The following is a 17,513-nucleotide window of genomic DNA, read 5'->3' as shown; positions in this document are numbered from 1 at the left end:
GGAGAGGAGGAAAAGAAAATCCAGTCACTGAAGCACTTGCAGCAAACCGCTTACCTAGCTGGACGAGATACTGGATGGTTAAAAGGATCATATTCTCCACGCTTAACAGCTGGCTGCTGGTCAAGCCCAGGAGATCCAAATCCTTGTTCTCCAGCTGTGGAATCTTGTAACAATTCACCAGCAGGGGACTCACAACAATATCACCAACATTGCCATAGAAGTAAGGTAAAGTGCCATAACCTTCAAAGAGAGAAAACCAAAGACAAAACTAAAGATTCTCAAAATATGCTGCTATGTGAAGTCTTAAAGAATGTTAAGATTCTCAAGTTTGTACTTAACATTATCTTGCAGAAGACATTGCATCACTGACTGTTCTTGGCATTCTCATTGTGTACAAAATAAATGAGAGAGGTTGGTGATCCTTGCTGCATATTACAACAAATGACCACAAAGATTCGTGAAAACTAATGATTAATTACACACTGTCAGGATAATAACTGTTTTTATCCAAAGACAAATGAGAAGGTTGTCTCTTTGGGTCTTACCCTAACCTTTAAATACATGAGGGTGACATTCTCTGTAATATAGTGTACAAAAAAGAAAAAAAAAAAGTCAATAGAAGCATATTACATCGATCTTAACATCACAAAAGCAACATAAGTCACATTAGCATTGACTCAGGCACTGTGTATTTCCATGATTAGTCTCACCTTTTTGCTGTGTTTGCATTCCGTTTTCATGAACAATTTTAACAAACACCAACAGCTAAACAAGCTGTTCTGCAAAGTAAAGCAGAACAGAGCCCAGGCTGACTCTTCTTCAGGAGAATGTTCTCCTTCAAGTAAATTTACACAGATTTTACCAAACCCATCCATTTGGGTACTTCTGATTCTGTACTTCTGTGTAGTAGGACACTGTTTCTCAGGGGCACTAATGTTGAGCCTAATTGAGGACTTCACTGGCATCTTTCCAGGGCCTAAGGGCTGACTGAGATGGCACTTAGGCTGACGACTGCAGGTGCCCTCATCTAAGTGTAGCTCTCAGTAGGACAGAGCACCACGGCAGAAGCTGTAGAATATGCTTCCAGAAAACAAAAATACATAAAAGCAAACAAAAGAGGGCAACACTAGCCCTGAGGTTCTTTCTCATGTAAGCAGCCTATGAATTCTCTGGGAAGAGTATGTACTAGGATTATCTTTGCAGCTGAGGACTTTGAGAACTTCCCCATTTCTTGATGAATGATAAAATTGTTCTATGGCTATGGATAGGCATGTTCTGCTAATACAGAAGCTACCTTATACAGCATCTGTGCTATACTGAACTGAAAAGGTTTAGAAGTGTCAAAAAACACTCCTCAAAATATTGGCAGCAGTGATCATGCTATATTTCTATATATTATTCCCAAATAGCTCATTTGGAAAGGCATATTCATGTTACAAGTTGCATGACTGAAGTAAAAACAATGTCCTTCTATGGGTTAACAATGCATTTTATGCAGCTGAAAGATTTTAAAGATCTGATTTGCTGTTTCTGTAAGATGCCTGCAGTAAGAATGGGACTATAAAAGACAAAGCACTACTTGGATTCACTTCGGATCAGAATCAATTTTCTGGTTCTCATGCAGAATCTCTAGGCTTCAAGATCTGGACTATAAATGCTGCTGGAAATATTGGGTTGGTTTGTAAGTTGTTTATATTGGAAAGTTATTTTCATTTCCTGGAAATATTTCTATTCTTGGATTTTACAAAAATCTTACTCGTACAAAATTGAATTTGGTTGGAGGTTTTGTATAAACATGACCTAGTAAGGATCCATTTGCAAAACAGGTTCTCAGAAATCAACTTCCTATTTTAAGTGTAGAGCAACTGAAGCAAACTATCCACAACAAACTCATTTCATGTTGTACTGAAGCTCAAGTGGCTGAATCTCATATATGAGAATCAACAAAAAGAAACAGAACAAACTCCTTTTAGAGAAGCAGGCACTTGTGCAAAATGCAGCATTTTGTTTTCCAGTGTAAGACTCACCTATCAGAATCACTGGTCTGACTCCTGAGTTATTCAGCAGGTTTTCAGGAACTATTACAGTCTCCCCTGCTGGGATGGGTTGAGGCTGTAAAATTCCAGTTAACATGGATTGAGGAACTGGGACTGACAAAAGAGGCTCTGTAAAATAAAGAAAAGCTTCCATTATTAAAAGGCTCATACTGTGATTTGGCCGTATGAACAAATGAAGAAAAAAATTACTGCAGATCACTGACTGTAATAAAATTCAAAAGGGCTCTGCATTTCCTGCTATAGTTCTAAGTAATTTAAATTGAGAGCCTACATCCTCCTATAGGCCCACCCCTAAAATAAAACTTTTTCTGACTACTGTATTGCTGGTGGGAACTGGAGAGAAAAGCACCAGCTCAAAGAGGCATCTTCCAACCAAGCCAAGCATGAGGCCCAAAGGGCACCCTCAACACTACCAGTCAACGAAAATATGGAAGAGGCAGCTCTGACTTTTAACATAAAGTATATGTGGATCAGAAAGCCAGAATATCCAAGCTGTCCTCTTGGCAACTGTGGCATCAGAAAGATAAAAATAAAGCTTTGTCCATGAAAGAGAAACAGCAGTTTTCACAAGGAACAGGAACCCATGCTCAAGAATTTAGTGATCTGTACAGGTTTTGGAGTAAGACTTGCTTCAAAAATTTCTCAGACTTCAAGGGCTCTTCACAACAGACTTTTCAAGCAACACTATCCAACGAAAAGCATCATAGGTAGCACAGACAAACAGACACACATATCCGTCTCAGCTGGAAAACAGAAAGAACACACGGCAAATGGAGCCCAGAACCAAGGGAGCAGATTTGCTGAGATTAGCTAAGCCAAAAGGAGGAGGCTGCCTCAGATCACACATCTTCAGCAGGTCTCTGAGGCAGAAATCTGCAGAAGCTCATACTGATTTGAAGTGCTCAAGTAGACAGGCTTACAGCATCAAGCACCCCGTCTTCCCAAGGCGAATATTTCTGAAAATGAATTCCAAACTACATCTAAACCAAACCCTCAAAAGAGGCAAGAGATAATAAGACATTGCAGTTTGAGAAATGTGGGGTTTTTTTCCTTGTATATTTATTCTCCCACTCTGAGGAAGCAGGAAAAAGTAACTGTTTATTTCCCTTTACAATGTATTCCCAATCCCATAACTGAAAAGTGCTTCAGTAACGAACAGTTTCATTAAAGGTTATGAGCAGAGCTGCATACATACACCCAGATTCATACTGGTTTGTAATCCTGTTTCACAGGACAATATTACATACCTCTCCCTTAGCTTCTCTAGGCACATCAGATGTTTGATATCACAAATTGCAGCCTTCTAACTAGAGATAAAAAGGTGGACAGTGACCTCCAGTAGGCCAAAACTACATAGAGCCCTCCTACCTGAGCAGGAACCGAGCGTGCTGTTTCTGTAGCATTTAGGGATGTTAAATAGCTTTGTATTCTTATTAACACTATTCCTTTCTTCCTCTTCTGATCCCAATAGTTTCCATTTCTCAATTGTCCCAGCTTGGATTACAGAAACAAGGATCAGGTCCATGCAGTGGGTTTCTCTGGGGCACCCAAGGCACTTTCCATGGCACCCAGGCACAGCGACGTGTTCAGTGCAACACTTGAGGGAGCAGCACTGGGCACCCAGACAGGCCTCTACCCCTTCCACCAAATGACATCTCTGCATGATTAAAGTTTTACCTGTTCGTGCCGAAGGCCGAATTGTAGGAACAGGTACCACCAAGCCAGGAGGAGGCACTGGGGACCCAGGAGACCATCCCCGGTGTCGCTTCTTTGGTGGCCCAGAACTGGACATTGATGCTGAGAAGAGAAGCAAAATCTCATGCTAAATGGCATCCTCCCAAGGGGACCAGAGTCCAGCCCACGGTCCCACTTCCCAAGGATTTGGAGTTCCTGTAACTCCCCTGGCTTCCAAAGGTTTACACACAGCTGAGGCCACACCGTGAGGTGAGAAACACAGCTACTTCTTTCAAAGACCACAAGGTCAACACTCACAGCTCATTCCAGAAGCCAAATGCATCCGTAAAGACCAAATTGCAAAAAACCCAGCTCTGATGGGAAGAAAAATAAATTCAGACCTCGGGCTCAGGAGCCACTGCAGCTTTATTTAAAGGGGCCGTTGTGTTTACCTGGGTCTCCAGCTGCAGAGCTGGGGCTCGGGGAGGGCGGCTGCGGCGCGGGGCGCGCGGGGCCCAGCGCGCTGCTCCGGCCTCCTCCGCTGGCGTTTCCATTGGCAACGTCGGCGGCTCGCAGCGACACGGGAGCTGAGCGCAGAGCAGCACACGCAGCGTCAGCACGCGCCCAGCTCCGAACGAACCAGCAAACAAGGGGGCAGCGACACCCACCCCACACACACCCCGAAAGGGCAACAGCAGTGAGACCGACTGTGGGGGAAGCATGGGGGGTACCGGGTAGGAAATCAGGTGAACACAGGCGACACACACAAAACCAACCCCCAACCGAAACAAAACATTACACTCAGAAAATAATTGGGAATTTAGTGACACATTTGTTAGGAGCGGGTGTTTATTTTTTCCCCTCTCTTTGTTTTGTTTTTAATGCCCACCATGAATTCAGCTTATAAAGATTTCTTGGCCACTCTGCTGCATGTGTGTTTTTTATTCCCCGATTGTGCACGTGCCATGCACAATATTTCACTACAGGGCTCTTATCCAATTGCTTTGCAAGGCAGCCTGGGCATGGAGGAGAGGACAAGTTGCTGCACTGCTCTGGACATTACTGTATTGTGAAGTATAGATGCCCTGGGCACTATTGTATTGCAAATCATCTTTAATTTTGCTGCCCCTGTCTAAGAGAATCCTCCAGTCCCATGGACCTGACACCCCAGCAGGCTCTGCTGTACCCAGATCATGAAATGAAACTACAAAACAGAGGATCGCAGGGATTTACATCCTCTCAGCATTTCGCTCCATCTTATTCTATTCTTAAATCTAGATTTTGCAGAAGGAAAAAAGAAATGGCATAAGTTGCACAGGATGGAAATGGGGCCCGGGAAGCTGCAGCTCCTTTGCATATGGCCAGTTCCACAGGGACTGGACTCCTGGGAAAATATCCCAGGAGCAGTACCAGGAGAGGGCCCGAGAGCTGGCTGATGTCAGCTGCAACACGAGATTGCTGCAGGAAGGGCAAGTGCCTTAAAACGAGGTAACGTCACCCTTTTTTTTTTTACCACCATAGTCATTCAAAAAAAAAAAAAAAAAAAATCAGGCATAAAACTACCTAACTGCCTAGAAAAGCCTGAATTTTGCACGTGCCACCTCCAAGCTCCCTGGTGGTGCCCTGGATCCGTGATTTGGAGCAGATGGATATGGATGCTGTGGGTAGCTGAAATGGTGAGAAGCAACCTGAGTGCATGACAAATTCTACCCCTCCTCATCCATGGAGGAAAAAAGTACTGGTTTTCCTCATCTGAAATATTCTAAGTGTTGGTATCCTACATAAAGGACAGTTTTAATGATTTATTTGACATAGTATATTAGTTTGACATAGTATCACAGTATCACAGAATACTGTGAGGGTGTCTGAGCCCTGGCACAGGCTGCCCAGGGAGGCTCGGGAGTCTCCTTCTCTGGAGATCTTCCAAACCCGCCTGGATGCCGCCCTGTGCCCCGTGCTCTGGGTGTCCCTGCTGGAGCAGGGGGTTGGACTAGATGATCTCTAGGGGTCCCTTCCAACCCTGAACATTCCGTGTGTGTGTGTGTGTGTGTGATATTTTTTCAGTCCTCTCCACACTGAGCTCTGGAAACTCTAGTGAATGTTTTTCTTTTTTCTTCTTTTTTTCTTTCCCTCCTCCCAAAGACATGACTCCCTTATTTCTTGTCTGCTAAGTAAGCAGATAATTCCCTTGGCTCTCAGTTATCCTGCAAAGTGAGGTGCTACCTGCAGCAAATGCCTTTCCCACGAGCTGTACCGACAGAGCCAGCGGCTTCACCACGCTCTTGTTCCGCGATGGATCTGGAGCTCCACTTAGGTTAACAGCAGAAGACGACTTTCCTGGACTGAATACTGAAGAATCTGAGAAAAGAGGTTATTCAACTAAGTAATGACTAAAAAACTATATATGTGCGTGCATGTGTGTGTGTATATACATGGATCTATGCACATGTAAGTATTTATGCGTATAATACAAATATATATTTTACCCCTCTAAGAAATCATCCTGTAAAAGCATTTTACAGGAATTCTAGCAAGCATTTACTGAGTATTTCTACAGAACCTAACAATGTAAGAAACTCCAAGTCTTTTCCACCATCTTTTGCTTTCACACAATATTTCATATAACATTTGTAAAATACACTGAGTGCAGAAATTGTTATCTGATTGTCCCTGAATATAGCCCTGTGGGAAACACCATAATCCCGTATTACAGATGAGAAAGCTGAGGCAGGAGCTCACGGGACTCACCCCCAGCAACCACAGGGAATAAGCCCTGGAATAAGTTACCTAAAAAGGCTGTGGAACCTCCATCACCTGATATTTCCAAGAACAGGTTATTGAACCTCTGTCAGACACTGATGAGTTTGACTCGGGGCAGGAAATAAATCAAGCCGATAACCTCGTGAAGATGCCCTCCCAGCACTCCTGTCCACTGGGCTATGGAAAGTCTGTGTCCAGTTTGGAGTCCGAGTAAGCAATGGAGGTATCAAAACTAACAAGTAAATTGGTTTTGCTTGTTAATTTTGCTTAACAAACTAACAAGCCTTAGTCCTTATAGCACTTTATCAAGACAGAAAACTATTATTTGTCCTATTTTATAGATGGATAAATTGAAGAATAAAAACATTCTGATATTTTTTTCTACTATTAAACTGTAAAGCAGAACTGATCCAAAAGCTGCTGGTGTGGAGACCACTCCTTTAACATTAGATGTGTAATATCTGCAATTTACTTTGAAGAAAAAATATAAACTTGGATACTGTTACAGTGAGAAATCCAAATTCTTATAATCCCAGTGGGAGAATTGTTAACCCAGCATCTCTGCAGAACTGCATTTGCAACAAGTAGGCCAAGCAGGCTGGGTTCACCTACATATACCCTAGCAAAACAGCCAGGGAAAGAAAAGAGAAGTTTGAGACCAATTTAACCTGTCAAATGCATTCACTCTTTCTTCTGCAGAACCCTGTTTCTGGTTGTTTTAAACATTTAGACCTTTAGTCTGTCCTTTTGTGTGACTGCTTGAGGTGGATGGTGAAACCATGTGACCTTTCAGATGTTGCGATAGTGCCAACTGTGTCCCTTGGGAAAGGAGCCGCATCTTCCCAGGCTGCTTGGAAGGAGGCCCTCGACACCACGTTGAGAGCAACGTCACCGCTGTACAGTCCTGGCAGTCTGAACCAGAGTATTTCAGAGCTCTCTTGTGCTCTCATTTCTCTCATGGAAATACCATTTCAATGCTGAGCAGTGTGCATGCACGTACACTATCTCCCCAGAGGCACCTTCTGAACTTCTAGGACTGCCCTGGCTTAGTTACAAAGTGAGACAAGGGAAATACTCACAGAACTTAAAAAGGAAGAAGCTGAAACTGAAATAGCAAACTGAATAAACTGAAATCATTTGAAAAGGGCTTGCTAAAAAGCAACTTGCTTACAAGCATGTCCCGTTCCAAATGGCAGATAATTTGAGTCACAGCACAAGTAGCTGTGCAAAGTCTAAGGGAGAAACCTGAACTTCCATTGCATGTCAGAAATCACACAGCAGGAAAAAGGCTCCCTCCCTCCCAGCTCCTGCTCCCAGGGCACTCCTGTGTATGAACGTGGCATTATCTTCACGTAGAAGATAACAGTGGAAGGAGATGAAAAGGGTTTGGAAACCGTGATCTAAGGGTACAAACAGTAACACACACAGAGCCCGAGCAGACTGAGAATCCCCCGGAGCGATAAGGAGGGAGCAGGATGTGAAAGGTGCATCTATTAACCTGGCAGCCACAATAGAAGACAAAGCTGTGTAACTATGAGGTTATTTGTTATTTCAAATAAATGGCATCTCATGCATCTGCACAGTTCTCAGCCAGGCTCTGGAAAGCAGGGGATCATGCAGTGAAATGCACGTGTGTTTAAATTAACTCTCGCATTCATTTTACCAATTCGGCTCCCAAAACAGAAACAGAGTTGACCACCTGTGGAAAATATCCCTGAACAAACCCATTAGTAATTACAATTTCATACTAATGTCCGTGTTCAGCCTGTGTTTGTCCTTTGTTTTGAACATTCCTCGTAAGTGGGGAAAAAAACATTGTGACAAGCTTGTTTTCCAACTGCATTTCATATTATTCCACAGAAATATATATTCTGGTACATACATGGCAGCTGATTACAACAAAAAAACTTTCCTCAACTTTTAGTTTTTCAGAAGGAACAGAGACAGACACAAAAGCATGCAACAGCATAGACAAAGCTGCAATAAACAAAGCAATGTGAGGAAAGCATGATGAAAACACTGTTTCTATTTGTGATGAATGAATGAATAAATAAATGGCATTCCGATGCTGCTGCTTTGTCTGTCAATGTCGACTCAATTTTTATATTCTCCTCCTCTAACAATATCAGTTATAGTGTTCTAGCACAGTTACAAGACATGCTAGCTTACGTAGCACACAGCTAGGGGCTCTGGGGGGAAATTACTTTTTTAGGTACATTCCTGGGTAAAAGAAAGTTTAAATACATAAAAGCTGTCCCACCCATTCAAAGGGGATTCTTATTTCCTTTAGTTTTCCATTTCGAGGCAAATGACCTGTTTTATATACTAGGTAAACTACTGACTATAAACCTCTAACTCAAGCCTTTCAAGATCCATGAAAAACTAAATGAAACAAGTCCTGGGAGACAAAGAATCAAATAAACGAATCACAAGATGCTCTTAAATACTTTCTATTGGATATCCGTAGCAGAACTAAGCTAAATCTTCGACCTCACTTGGCTCTTTATCTTTTGCAAAGCAAATTTTGAGGGGCATCCTCCCCGAATTACACGACTCGAGGTAAACACCCATTTCTGCACGGCACCCCTGACACCCCAACATCTGTGGTGACTTACCACCCCCACGGGTTGTTTTTACAGCACTTTCAGCTCCTACCTGTCTGAGTGAACCCTGATTTGTATCCGTTAGCTGCTCCAGCCTCCGGGGTCGTGGCCGGCGACACCGAAGCGTTTGGTTTGGCAGAGTGGCTAGCAGCTGAGGATTGCCTGCTCCTACATTCTGGAAATGAAGCAGCTACAGTACATATCAACACAGCCTGCCTTCCCGGAGGCAAGTTCAGCAACACAGTGGCAAAAGGGGATGACACATGAAAAGCATGCACAGCACACAAGGCAAAGGGCAGCAAGCGGCAGCATTCGGCCAAAATGCAGCTCCCCTCATTAGTCAATTTTTGTCTTCTAATTAGGGAAGTCTCCCTGGGGGCTGTTCAGAGCGACGAGCAAATACACACCAGATGCTGCAACATGGCAAAAGCTCCCGGCTCTCGGCTACCGAGACCTGCAAGTACCCGACACATCCCAGGAAACATTCAGTGACTTCCCTGGCACAGCCTTTATACAAACTACCATAGGTTGCCCTTTAAAGGGACATTGGTGCTGAAACTCAGATTCCCAGCCTGTCTCCTCAAAATCTTCATCCGTGTAACTGTCTGGATGAAAATAGAGTTGAGGGAGAATGTGACTTTAAAAAATTTGCATCCATTCATTTTTAAACTGAGATCTAACCAGTTTTGTTTGGAAAGAAGGGGAGAGTTTCATAGCATCTTTCTTCCGATCACATCCTTAATGAAAGTGTTTGCATAAAGTGTAACCACATGAGTATAGGTCCTACTGAGATGATGCCACAAGATCTATTCATGGTCAATTTTATAACGCTCCAGGGCTGCTTAAAACACTTGCAATCAGTGTATCACACCAGAGGCTCGCCTGGGATCTGCCTCTTCAGCACATCCACATTTGTGATCCGAGGAAGGTTTAGAATAATTTTTTCCTGCAAGTTTCTGCTGACAGCAATCACCAGGTCATGCACTAATTCTAGCTGTAGGAACATCAGGAATTTCAGAAAAATAATTCCAAAAGATCACTCTTCTTCTCCGGTGCATCTCAGCATACCAGTGGCCCCACTATTGTCAATAATGAAAAAAAAAACATATAATGAAATAAAATGATGCGTGACTCTGGCCTACACTCCCTAACCAAGCCCAGGGTTACTGGCAGCTGGGAGCACTGTGGATATGAAAACCACCAAGCAGAACAACTCCAGCTCCAATGAGCTATTTGCTAAATGATGCACGGGAGTGTAGCACTGCATGGACAAACCCTTTCATATGCCCTGAGAAATAATGAAAAATAAGGTTTCCTTTCTGGATCTGGAACTTTGAGAAGAGACTAACAAATTAAACCTTTATGTAGCTTCTACAAAATGTTCTATATATAAAAAAAATACACCTCCTCAAGGCAGCAGTAAATTATACTTCTAACTGAGAAAAACAGCTAAAGCCAGGACCCCTCTGAACCACAAACTAATGCAGCACCAAAATCCTTCACACAGTTCAGTGATGCAACCTCACTCTGCTGTCACGGTGCCTTGCACACGAGGATGCGACCCTTCAGATGGGAAATTCAATCCTCCTTCTGGAGCTTCTGCTCTCCTTACATCATCTTCCTCCTCCTCTTTGGAAGAGCAGGCCCCGGAGCCACTCTCTTTACTGAGTGAAAGTGCAGCTGAGGGGAGCAGGCAGTGTGGCCTGCACACCCCTTAGAGGGGCACAACCCCTCCTGGTGCCTCTGCACGGCTCTGGCACCCCCCAGGAACCGGACCCACGGTTACCTTCCCTCGGCTTCAACCCGTCCCCTCCACAGCAGGCAACTGCAGTGCACCCTGCCTGAGGCACAGGAGACCACCAGCAGATTCAGGAACCTCATTTCTCCCATCACCACCATCTCAGGAAAGACTGATTTAAGGCTCCCAATGAAAGCGCAGGGAAATGGAAGAAGACTATTTATGACTGCCCGATTTTTATAAAGATTAGGTAAGCTTCTTTCGTAAAATCTGTGGGATTTTTTTTCCACTGCCTTTAATCAAAAGAGATATTCAGCTTCTATGATACCATCTTAATTCATACATTTTTAACAGCACCTTTCAATTTCTTGTTCAGCATTAAATTAATATGACCTAAAAATCCCTAGGTGAATGGGCACCTTCATTACCTTTCCAGCAAATAAGGGGTCCCTTTGACAGCACACCTTGGGAGCTTCTTACTAGGTAGTACTTTAAGTGCTTCTGCTTCTTTGGTTGAGTGGTTAATTTCAGGTTGATGTGATTGGAAAACTCAGTGAAGTATCGAAATCCTCTTTCTCCACAGCCTATACAATTCCCAGAAAACCCTGGAAAAGAATGAAGCAAAAGGTAGACACACAGATTAAGGGATTTGTAGTATTCACTAGCAATAAGGCCACTTTAACCTACCTGCACATCTAATTAAGACCAACTGAAGGTCTCAAGACACAAAGCTACTGTAGATGCCCTGCCCAGTATATGTATGTCAGGAAGCAGACAGAAATTTTAAGCTTAGCTTTTCTCTAAACCATTCTCTCTAAGTCACACTAACACATACCAAAACTCTGCCACCAGTCTTACTCCCTACATAGTATAGGGAGCAAAAACTACTTGGCAGGGGGGAAAATCTATGCTGCCAGGTTGGAAAATTGTGGTAAATTTTGCTGATTCGCTTCCCCATGTGGACACAGGAGCAGGAGAGCTCCAAGCTGCAGTGCTGGCTTCCTGCTCTCCAAAGGGAGGCTAATCCACAGTGTCCACTGCAACTCTGTGTGGCTGCTGCCCACCTTCTCATGGAGCGTGTTCTCTCTGAGACATCTCTCACGAGGCACTTTACAATTAAGGGCAACCTTGTACCTTATTAAATCTTCAAAGAAATCATTGAAAATCAAAAGCTTAGACTTTCACAACATAGCTTAGGAGTGCTTAAGACTGCTTTTCAAAACCTGTAATCTCTCACAAAAGCAACAGCTTTAGGAATAAAGGAGTAGGCAGAAGACTGCTTTACTGCGGTGTTACTGGCTCAGATTCATGGCTTCCCTGAATTAAGTTCTGGAGAGGGGCCAGGCTGACGATTATCTAAAACTCTGCATTTTCTCACAGAAAACTGCTTCCTACACTCACCAGCAAGTCTTGTAGCTTCATGGAAAAAAAAAAATCATTCTATTTGAGAAAACCCTTTTTCTTTTCATAAAACTCCACTAAATAGGCCATTATCTTTAACCTAACTATGCCTCATTACCATCTTTTACCCTGGTATTGCCCAGGATGCCCAAGAGTGCACTTCTTCATCCTGTTTCTGCCCTGGAGGCACAGAATGAGTCTTCCCTTCTCCCCTGCAGCCTCTTACCAGAAGGAGGCATGAGGGTCTCACAAAGATACTGAGCCACAGCTTTGCTCTTAACTAACAGTTACACAGGCCTAGAAATACCTAGAAACACTTAAACAAACAAAATCAACATCAACATTTGATCCAGGTGGCTCTTGATTAGGTTGGGTCAAGCAGCTGGTGAGTCAGTGTGAAGGAGAGGCCTGTGTAAGAGTCAGGCCTTAAACCCAGGCAATGGATGCAACATTTGGCAGAGGAGGGTGCCAGGAGGCACCTTGGTTTCTGTGTGCCTTGTTGGTGGGTTTTGTTCTCAGTTCAGGACGTTATGGAGTTATGGGAGGAAGCCAGCAGGCTCCATAGCATCTGAGAAGATGAGTAAAGGACAGACAGGGTGTTCCTGGGGACCTTGCAGCTCCAGGGGTCCCACCTCCCTGCAGCAGCACGGAGGACAACAGGGAGAGCTTGTGCTGTGTAACACTCAGAAGACATCTGGAAACTGGTCACTTCTTCAGGAGGAGCAAGAACCTTTCTCCTCCTCCAAGACTTGCAATTGAGGAACAGGTTTAGTGCCCTCCAGGCTGAGGAGGAGCTGGGCTGACAGCCCCTGTGCCACACAGGGTCATGCAGGAGAAGCAGCGAGTGGCTGCTGTGGGTGACTCCCCGCTGCAGAGCACCGAGGGACCTATCTGCCGACCTACCCTCTGATCTAGAGAGGTTTGCTGCCTGCCAGGGACCCAAACACGTCCTGGAAAGACTGCCGAGACCTGTCCACGCATCGAATCACCCTCTGCTGCTCTTCCATGTGGGCAGTAATGACACCATTGGCAAACTGGAAACCAAAGAAAATTTCACAGTTCTGGACTGGTGATCAAGAGTTTGGGAGCCCGGTTCATCTTCTTCTCAATCCCATCAGCGAGGGGGAGGATGTGAGGAGAAGACGATTTTCCCAGTTAACTGGCTGCACTGCTGGTGTTGGCAACATAGTTTTGGTTTCTACAACCATGGGTCCTGTTTGAAGATTGACAACTGATGGGATGCACTCCACTAAGAGAAGCATGTGTGTCTTTGGCCAATCTGTTGACCAGCCTGTTAAGGAGGGCTTCCAACTAGGAAAGATGGGGCAAAGGGAAGAATTATAGAGACAGGGTAGTCAGGAAAACAGGCCTGGGAAGTCTGGTGGACGTCTGGTTAATCATGGGCCAGCAATGTGTCCTTGTGGCCGAGAAGACCAACGGTCTCCTGGGCTGCATTACGAAGAGTTCTGCCAGCAGGTCAAGGGAGAGGATCCTCCCTTTAAGGGAGGCTGCACCTGGAGTGTCTAGTTCTGGGCCCTCCAGCACCAGAGAGACATGGAGCTACTGGAGAGAGTCTAACATAGGGCTACAAAGATCATTAGGAAACTGCAGCATGTCCCCTATGAGGGGGACAGAGAGCAAGAGACTGTTTAGAGAGCAAGGACTGTTTAGCCTGGAGAAGAGCAGACTGAAAGAGATCTTATCAGGGTAGGCAAATACCTTAAAGGAGGCTGTCAAGAGGATGGAGGTCAGACAATTTTCAGTGCCCCTCTGTGATAGGACAAGAGGAAATGGGCACAAATCGAAGCACAGAATAAGTCCATCTGAACCTGCCTGGTTTTGATCATGTGCAACATGCTGTAGGTGACCCTGTTTGGGGGAAGGGGTTGGACCAGATGATCTCCAAAGGCCCTTCCAACCTCAACCATCCTGTGATTCTGGGATCGGCATTGCCAGAGCTAGTTGTGGGACAGCAGGCTCCCTAGTAAACAATATCAGAGATGACAGACGGAGACAAAGCTCTGCAGGGGCTTATCAGCAAAGACGAGCACTACTGCATCTGATGGCACTAAGCACCATCTGGCTGCCCATCGGATGTCTCTTCTTGATTCATTTCTTGGCATTTCCCCTGCTCAGCAGGGAGCAGCTCCCAAGGTCTGCACCCTAGAGGGCACCAGGATCCCAGTTCCCTAACTCCACCCACCAAGGATACAGCACGCCACAGCTCCTACTACTGATGGGATTTCTGCCATAAGCCTGAAAGTTTGCAGTAGCCTTTTAAATGGGGATAAGAGAGAAACAATATTAAAGGTGATAAGAACCAAAAGGAGGTCTTTGTCGATATCTGTGTGATGTATTGCTAGTCTGGAACAGAACTTCAGCAGTGTGGTTAAATAAGGGCAATTACACTTTATTTTAATTTCTTCCCCATTGAAAAGGAAGATTTCTGATTATATTTTAGGGATTGAGGAGAGAAAGGAGAGAAGGAATTCAAAACAGGTTAAAGGAGCCAAAATACATTAAATCACTTTTAGTACAATTTGTGAGCCAAGCAGGAAAGCTAGGTGTATATATATGCTATATATACATCTGTCTTCAATCAGCAAGGAACATTCTTGTATCAAATTTTAAAAATGCATAAATGTAACCAGCCGTGACATAAATAATTTTTAGATACGTGTTAGTTTTTGCGGGCCAAACTGCCCATGGAGTTTCCATTCAAAATAATGCTTCCGGTAGAGCCAAAGGTAGCATTTTCCTTGCAGCACATAGAACACATAGCTCATCTTTTACAAGTTTTATGAGCATATTTCTTCTTAAATGAAAAATCCAAAAGCATCAGTAGAGAATATGAATATCTCAGAATTCTAGGGCTGAATTTGACTTGTGCCCGCAAGCGCTCATGGTCGTTAGTTGTAGAATCAGGGATTTGTTTTAAAATGGGTTTTTAAGGCAGGTTTAGCTATGTATTTAATTCAATAAAATCAAGCCTCAACATATTTCTAGCAGAAGATCATTAGCTGAAATGATTTTAGGTAATTTTGAAATGACTTTCTCTCTGAATTATTATAACAACAAAAACCTCTTACCTAAAAGTGCATTTTTTCCATGATCATCTGGCAAAAACCGCTTGTCCACAGCGCAGACCAGAATGTGCTCAGGAAGGTTTGGTGACTTGGCTCCTACTAACAGGAAGCCTGCTGGGATATCGATCTGCTCCATGCACAGGGATACTAACCGTAAATCCTTGCCTGCTTGACAAAAACCTGAAAAACAAGCCACAGGAGAACAGATAAATCTTACGGAAGATTTAATTTTCTTCTTTGTACTGGTTGCAAACAAATGGGGCTCCCTCCACCGCTTAAGGCTGTAGCTCACCCCTCTCCCAGCAATAACTGGTGGCAAACTCCCCTATTTCAGGGTAAGTATGGAGCCCAAAGATAGCACACACTCATCCGTGGACCTTCTCTCTTTTGCTACAACCATCAAAATACTCTGACACACTACACACACATCTTCATGAATCAATATTTTAAATAAAATCAAATTCATAACGAACACTGTTCTAACATTGTTAAAATCAAACACTGAGCTCAAAATTACTGTAATACCTATTAAGACTTAAACTATTAAATCGTATTCAGCAAGGCTTTTGACACTGTCTCCCATAACATCCTCATACGGAAGCTCCGGGACAGTGGGCTAGATGAGTACACGGTGCGGTGGATCGAGGGCTGGCTGGATGGCAGAGCTCAGAGGGTGGTCATAAATGGGGCCGAGTCCAGTTGGAGGCCTGTGGCCAGTGGTGTCCCCCAGGTGCTGGGCCCGGTGGTGTTCAACTTGTTTATCAATGACCTGGACGAGGGCACGGAATGCACCCTGAGCAAGTTTGCGGATGACACCAAGCTGGGTGGAGTGGCCGACACTCCGGAGGGCTGTGCTGCCATCCAGAGGGACCTGGACAGGCTGGAGAGTTGGGCAGAGAGGAACCTCATGAGGTTCAATAAGGACAAGTGCAGGGTCCTGCACCTGGGGAGGAATAACCCCAGGCATCAGTACAGATTAGGGGTCGACCTGCTGGAAAGCACCTCCACGGAGAGGGACCTGGGAGTCCTGGTTGACACTAAGTTAACCATGCGTGAGCAGTGTGCCCTCGTGGCCAAGAAGGCCAATGGGATCCTGGCCTGCATCAGGAGGAGCGTTGCCAGCAGGTCAAGGGAGGTGATTCTGCCCCTCTACTCAGCTCTGGTGAGGCCGCACCTGGAGTACTGTGTTCAGTTCTGGGCACCCCAGTATAGGAGGGACGTGGAGCTTCTGGAGAGGGTCCAGAGAAGGGCAACCAGGATGATTAAGGGAATGGAACATCTCTCGTATGAAGAGAGGCTGAGTGAGCTGGGCCTTTTTTCTCTGGAGAAGAGACGGCTCAGAGGGGATATGATTAATATGTATAAGTTCAGGAAGGGAGAATGCAGGGAGGAAGGGGACAGGCTGTTCTCACTGGTGGCCAGCGATAGGACGAGGGGTAATGGCCACAAACTGAAGCATAAGAAGTTCCGTCTCCAGGTGAGGAGCAACTTCTTTACTGTTAGGGTAACAGAGCAGTGGCACAGGCTGCCCAGGGAGGTTGTGGAGTCTCCTACTCTGGAGGTCTTCAAAACCCGCCTGGATGCCACCCTGTGCCACATGCTGTAGGTGTGCCTGCTTGAGCAGGAAGGTTGGACTAGATGATCTGTAGAGGTCCCTTCCAACCTTAAATATTCTGAAATTCTGAAGTATTAGTTACACTTCATTTAAACTAATATTCCAGCAGTCCATAGTTAGAGATTTTTTTTAAAGAAAAAAGGCAAAACACTGGAAGAGACTGACTAAACACATGGCTAAACACCAAGAAATCACAGCTTAACCAAGAGCCACCTGAACTGTTGTTAACATGTGTGTCTGCACTCTCACCTACAAGTGATAAACACTTCATCTGAAACTCAGCAAAGCTGGTGGAAGCAAGTCGTTTTTGTCTGTGATTTTTTAATCTCAAAACTACCAGACAAAGAACATGCACAAAGTGGAATGCAGCATCGGTCATCATAAACCTCCTAGCAAGCAGCAACTCGTTTAAAACAGGGTCTGATGCATGTTGGGTCTTGGGCCTAGCCGCACAATCTGCTCAACTTTATCCCCTGTTGACAATGTGGGCAAGCAAGAAAGCGGTAGATAGGGATTATGAAACAAGTGTGATAAGATTTGGAAACAGATTTGAACTTATGTCTCTAACAATTACAGTTC

General features: G+C 44.5%; 1 protein-coding gene across 1 annotated transcript in view; it reads right to left on the bottom strand.

The window, feature by feature from the left end:
• Positions 1-17,513, bottom strand: part of GREB1L (GREB1 like retinoic acid receptor coactivator) — a 126,090-nt gene that overhangs the window by 35,616 nt on the left and 72,961 nt on the right. Inside the window, exons 5-12 of the mRNA XM_026035380.1 lie at positions 15,323-15,499; positions 11,261-11,437; positions 9,147-9,269; positions 5,955-6,089; positions 4,184-4,318; positions 3,735-3,854; positions 2,028-2,165; positions 55-240 (exon numbers count right to left, since the gene is read on the bottom strand). Of these exons, the coding sequence (XP_025891165.1) occupies positions 55-240; positions 2,028-2,165; positions 3,735-3,854; positions 4,184-4,318; positions 5,955-6,089; positions 9,147-9,269; positions 11,261-11,437; positions 15,323-15,499 (1,191 nt within the window). The remainder of the gene's footprint in view (positions 1-54; positions 241-2,027; positions 2,166-3,734; positions 3,855-4,183; positions 4,319-5,954; positions 6,090-9,146; positions 9,270-11,260; positions 11,438-15,322; positions 15,500-17,513) is intronic.

Source organism: Nothoprocta perdicaria, unplaced genomic scaffold, assembly GCF_003342845.1.
Source record: "Nothoprocta perdicaria isolate Ctin4 unplaced genomic scaffold, notPer1 scaffold_16, whole genome shotgun sequence".
In the NCBI taxonomy this organism is placed as follows: domain Eukaryota; kingdom Metazoa; phylum Chordata; class Aves; order Tinamiformes; family Tinamidae; genus Nothoprocta; species Nothoprocta perdicaria.
The sequence above is the reverse complement of the archived record's forward strand: the minus strand, read 5'-3'. Positions and strand labels throughout refer to the sequence as shown.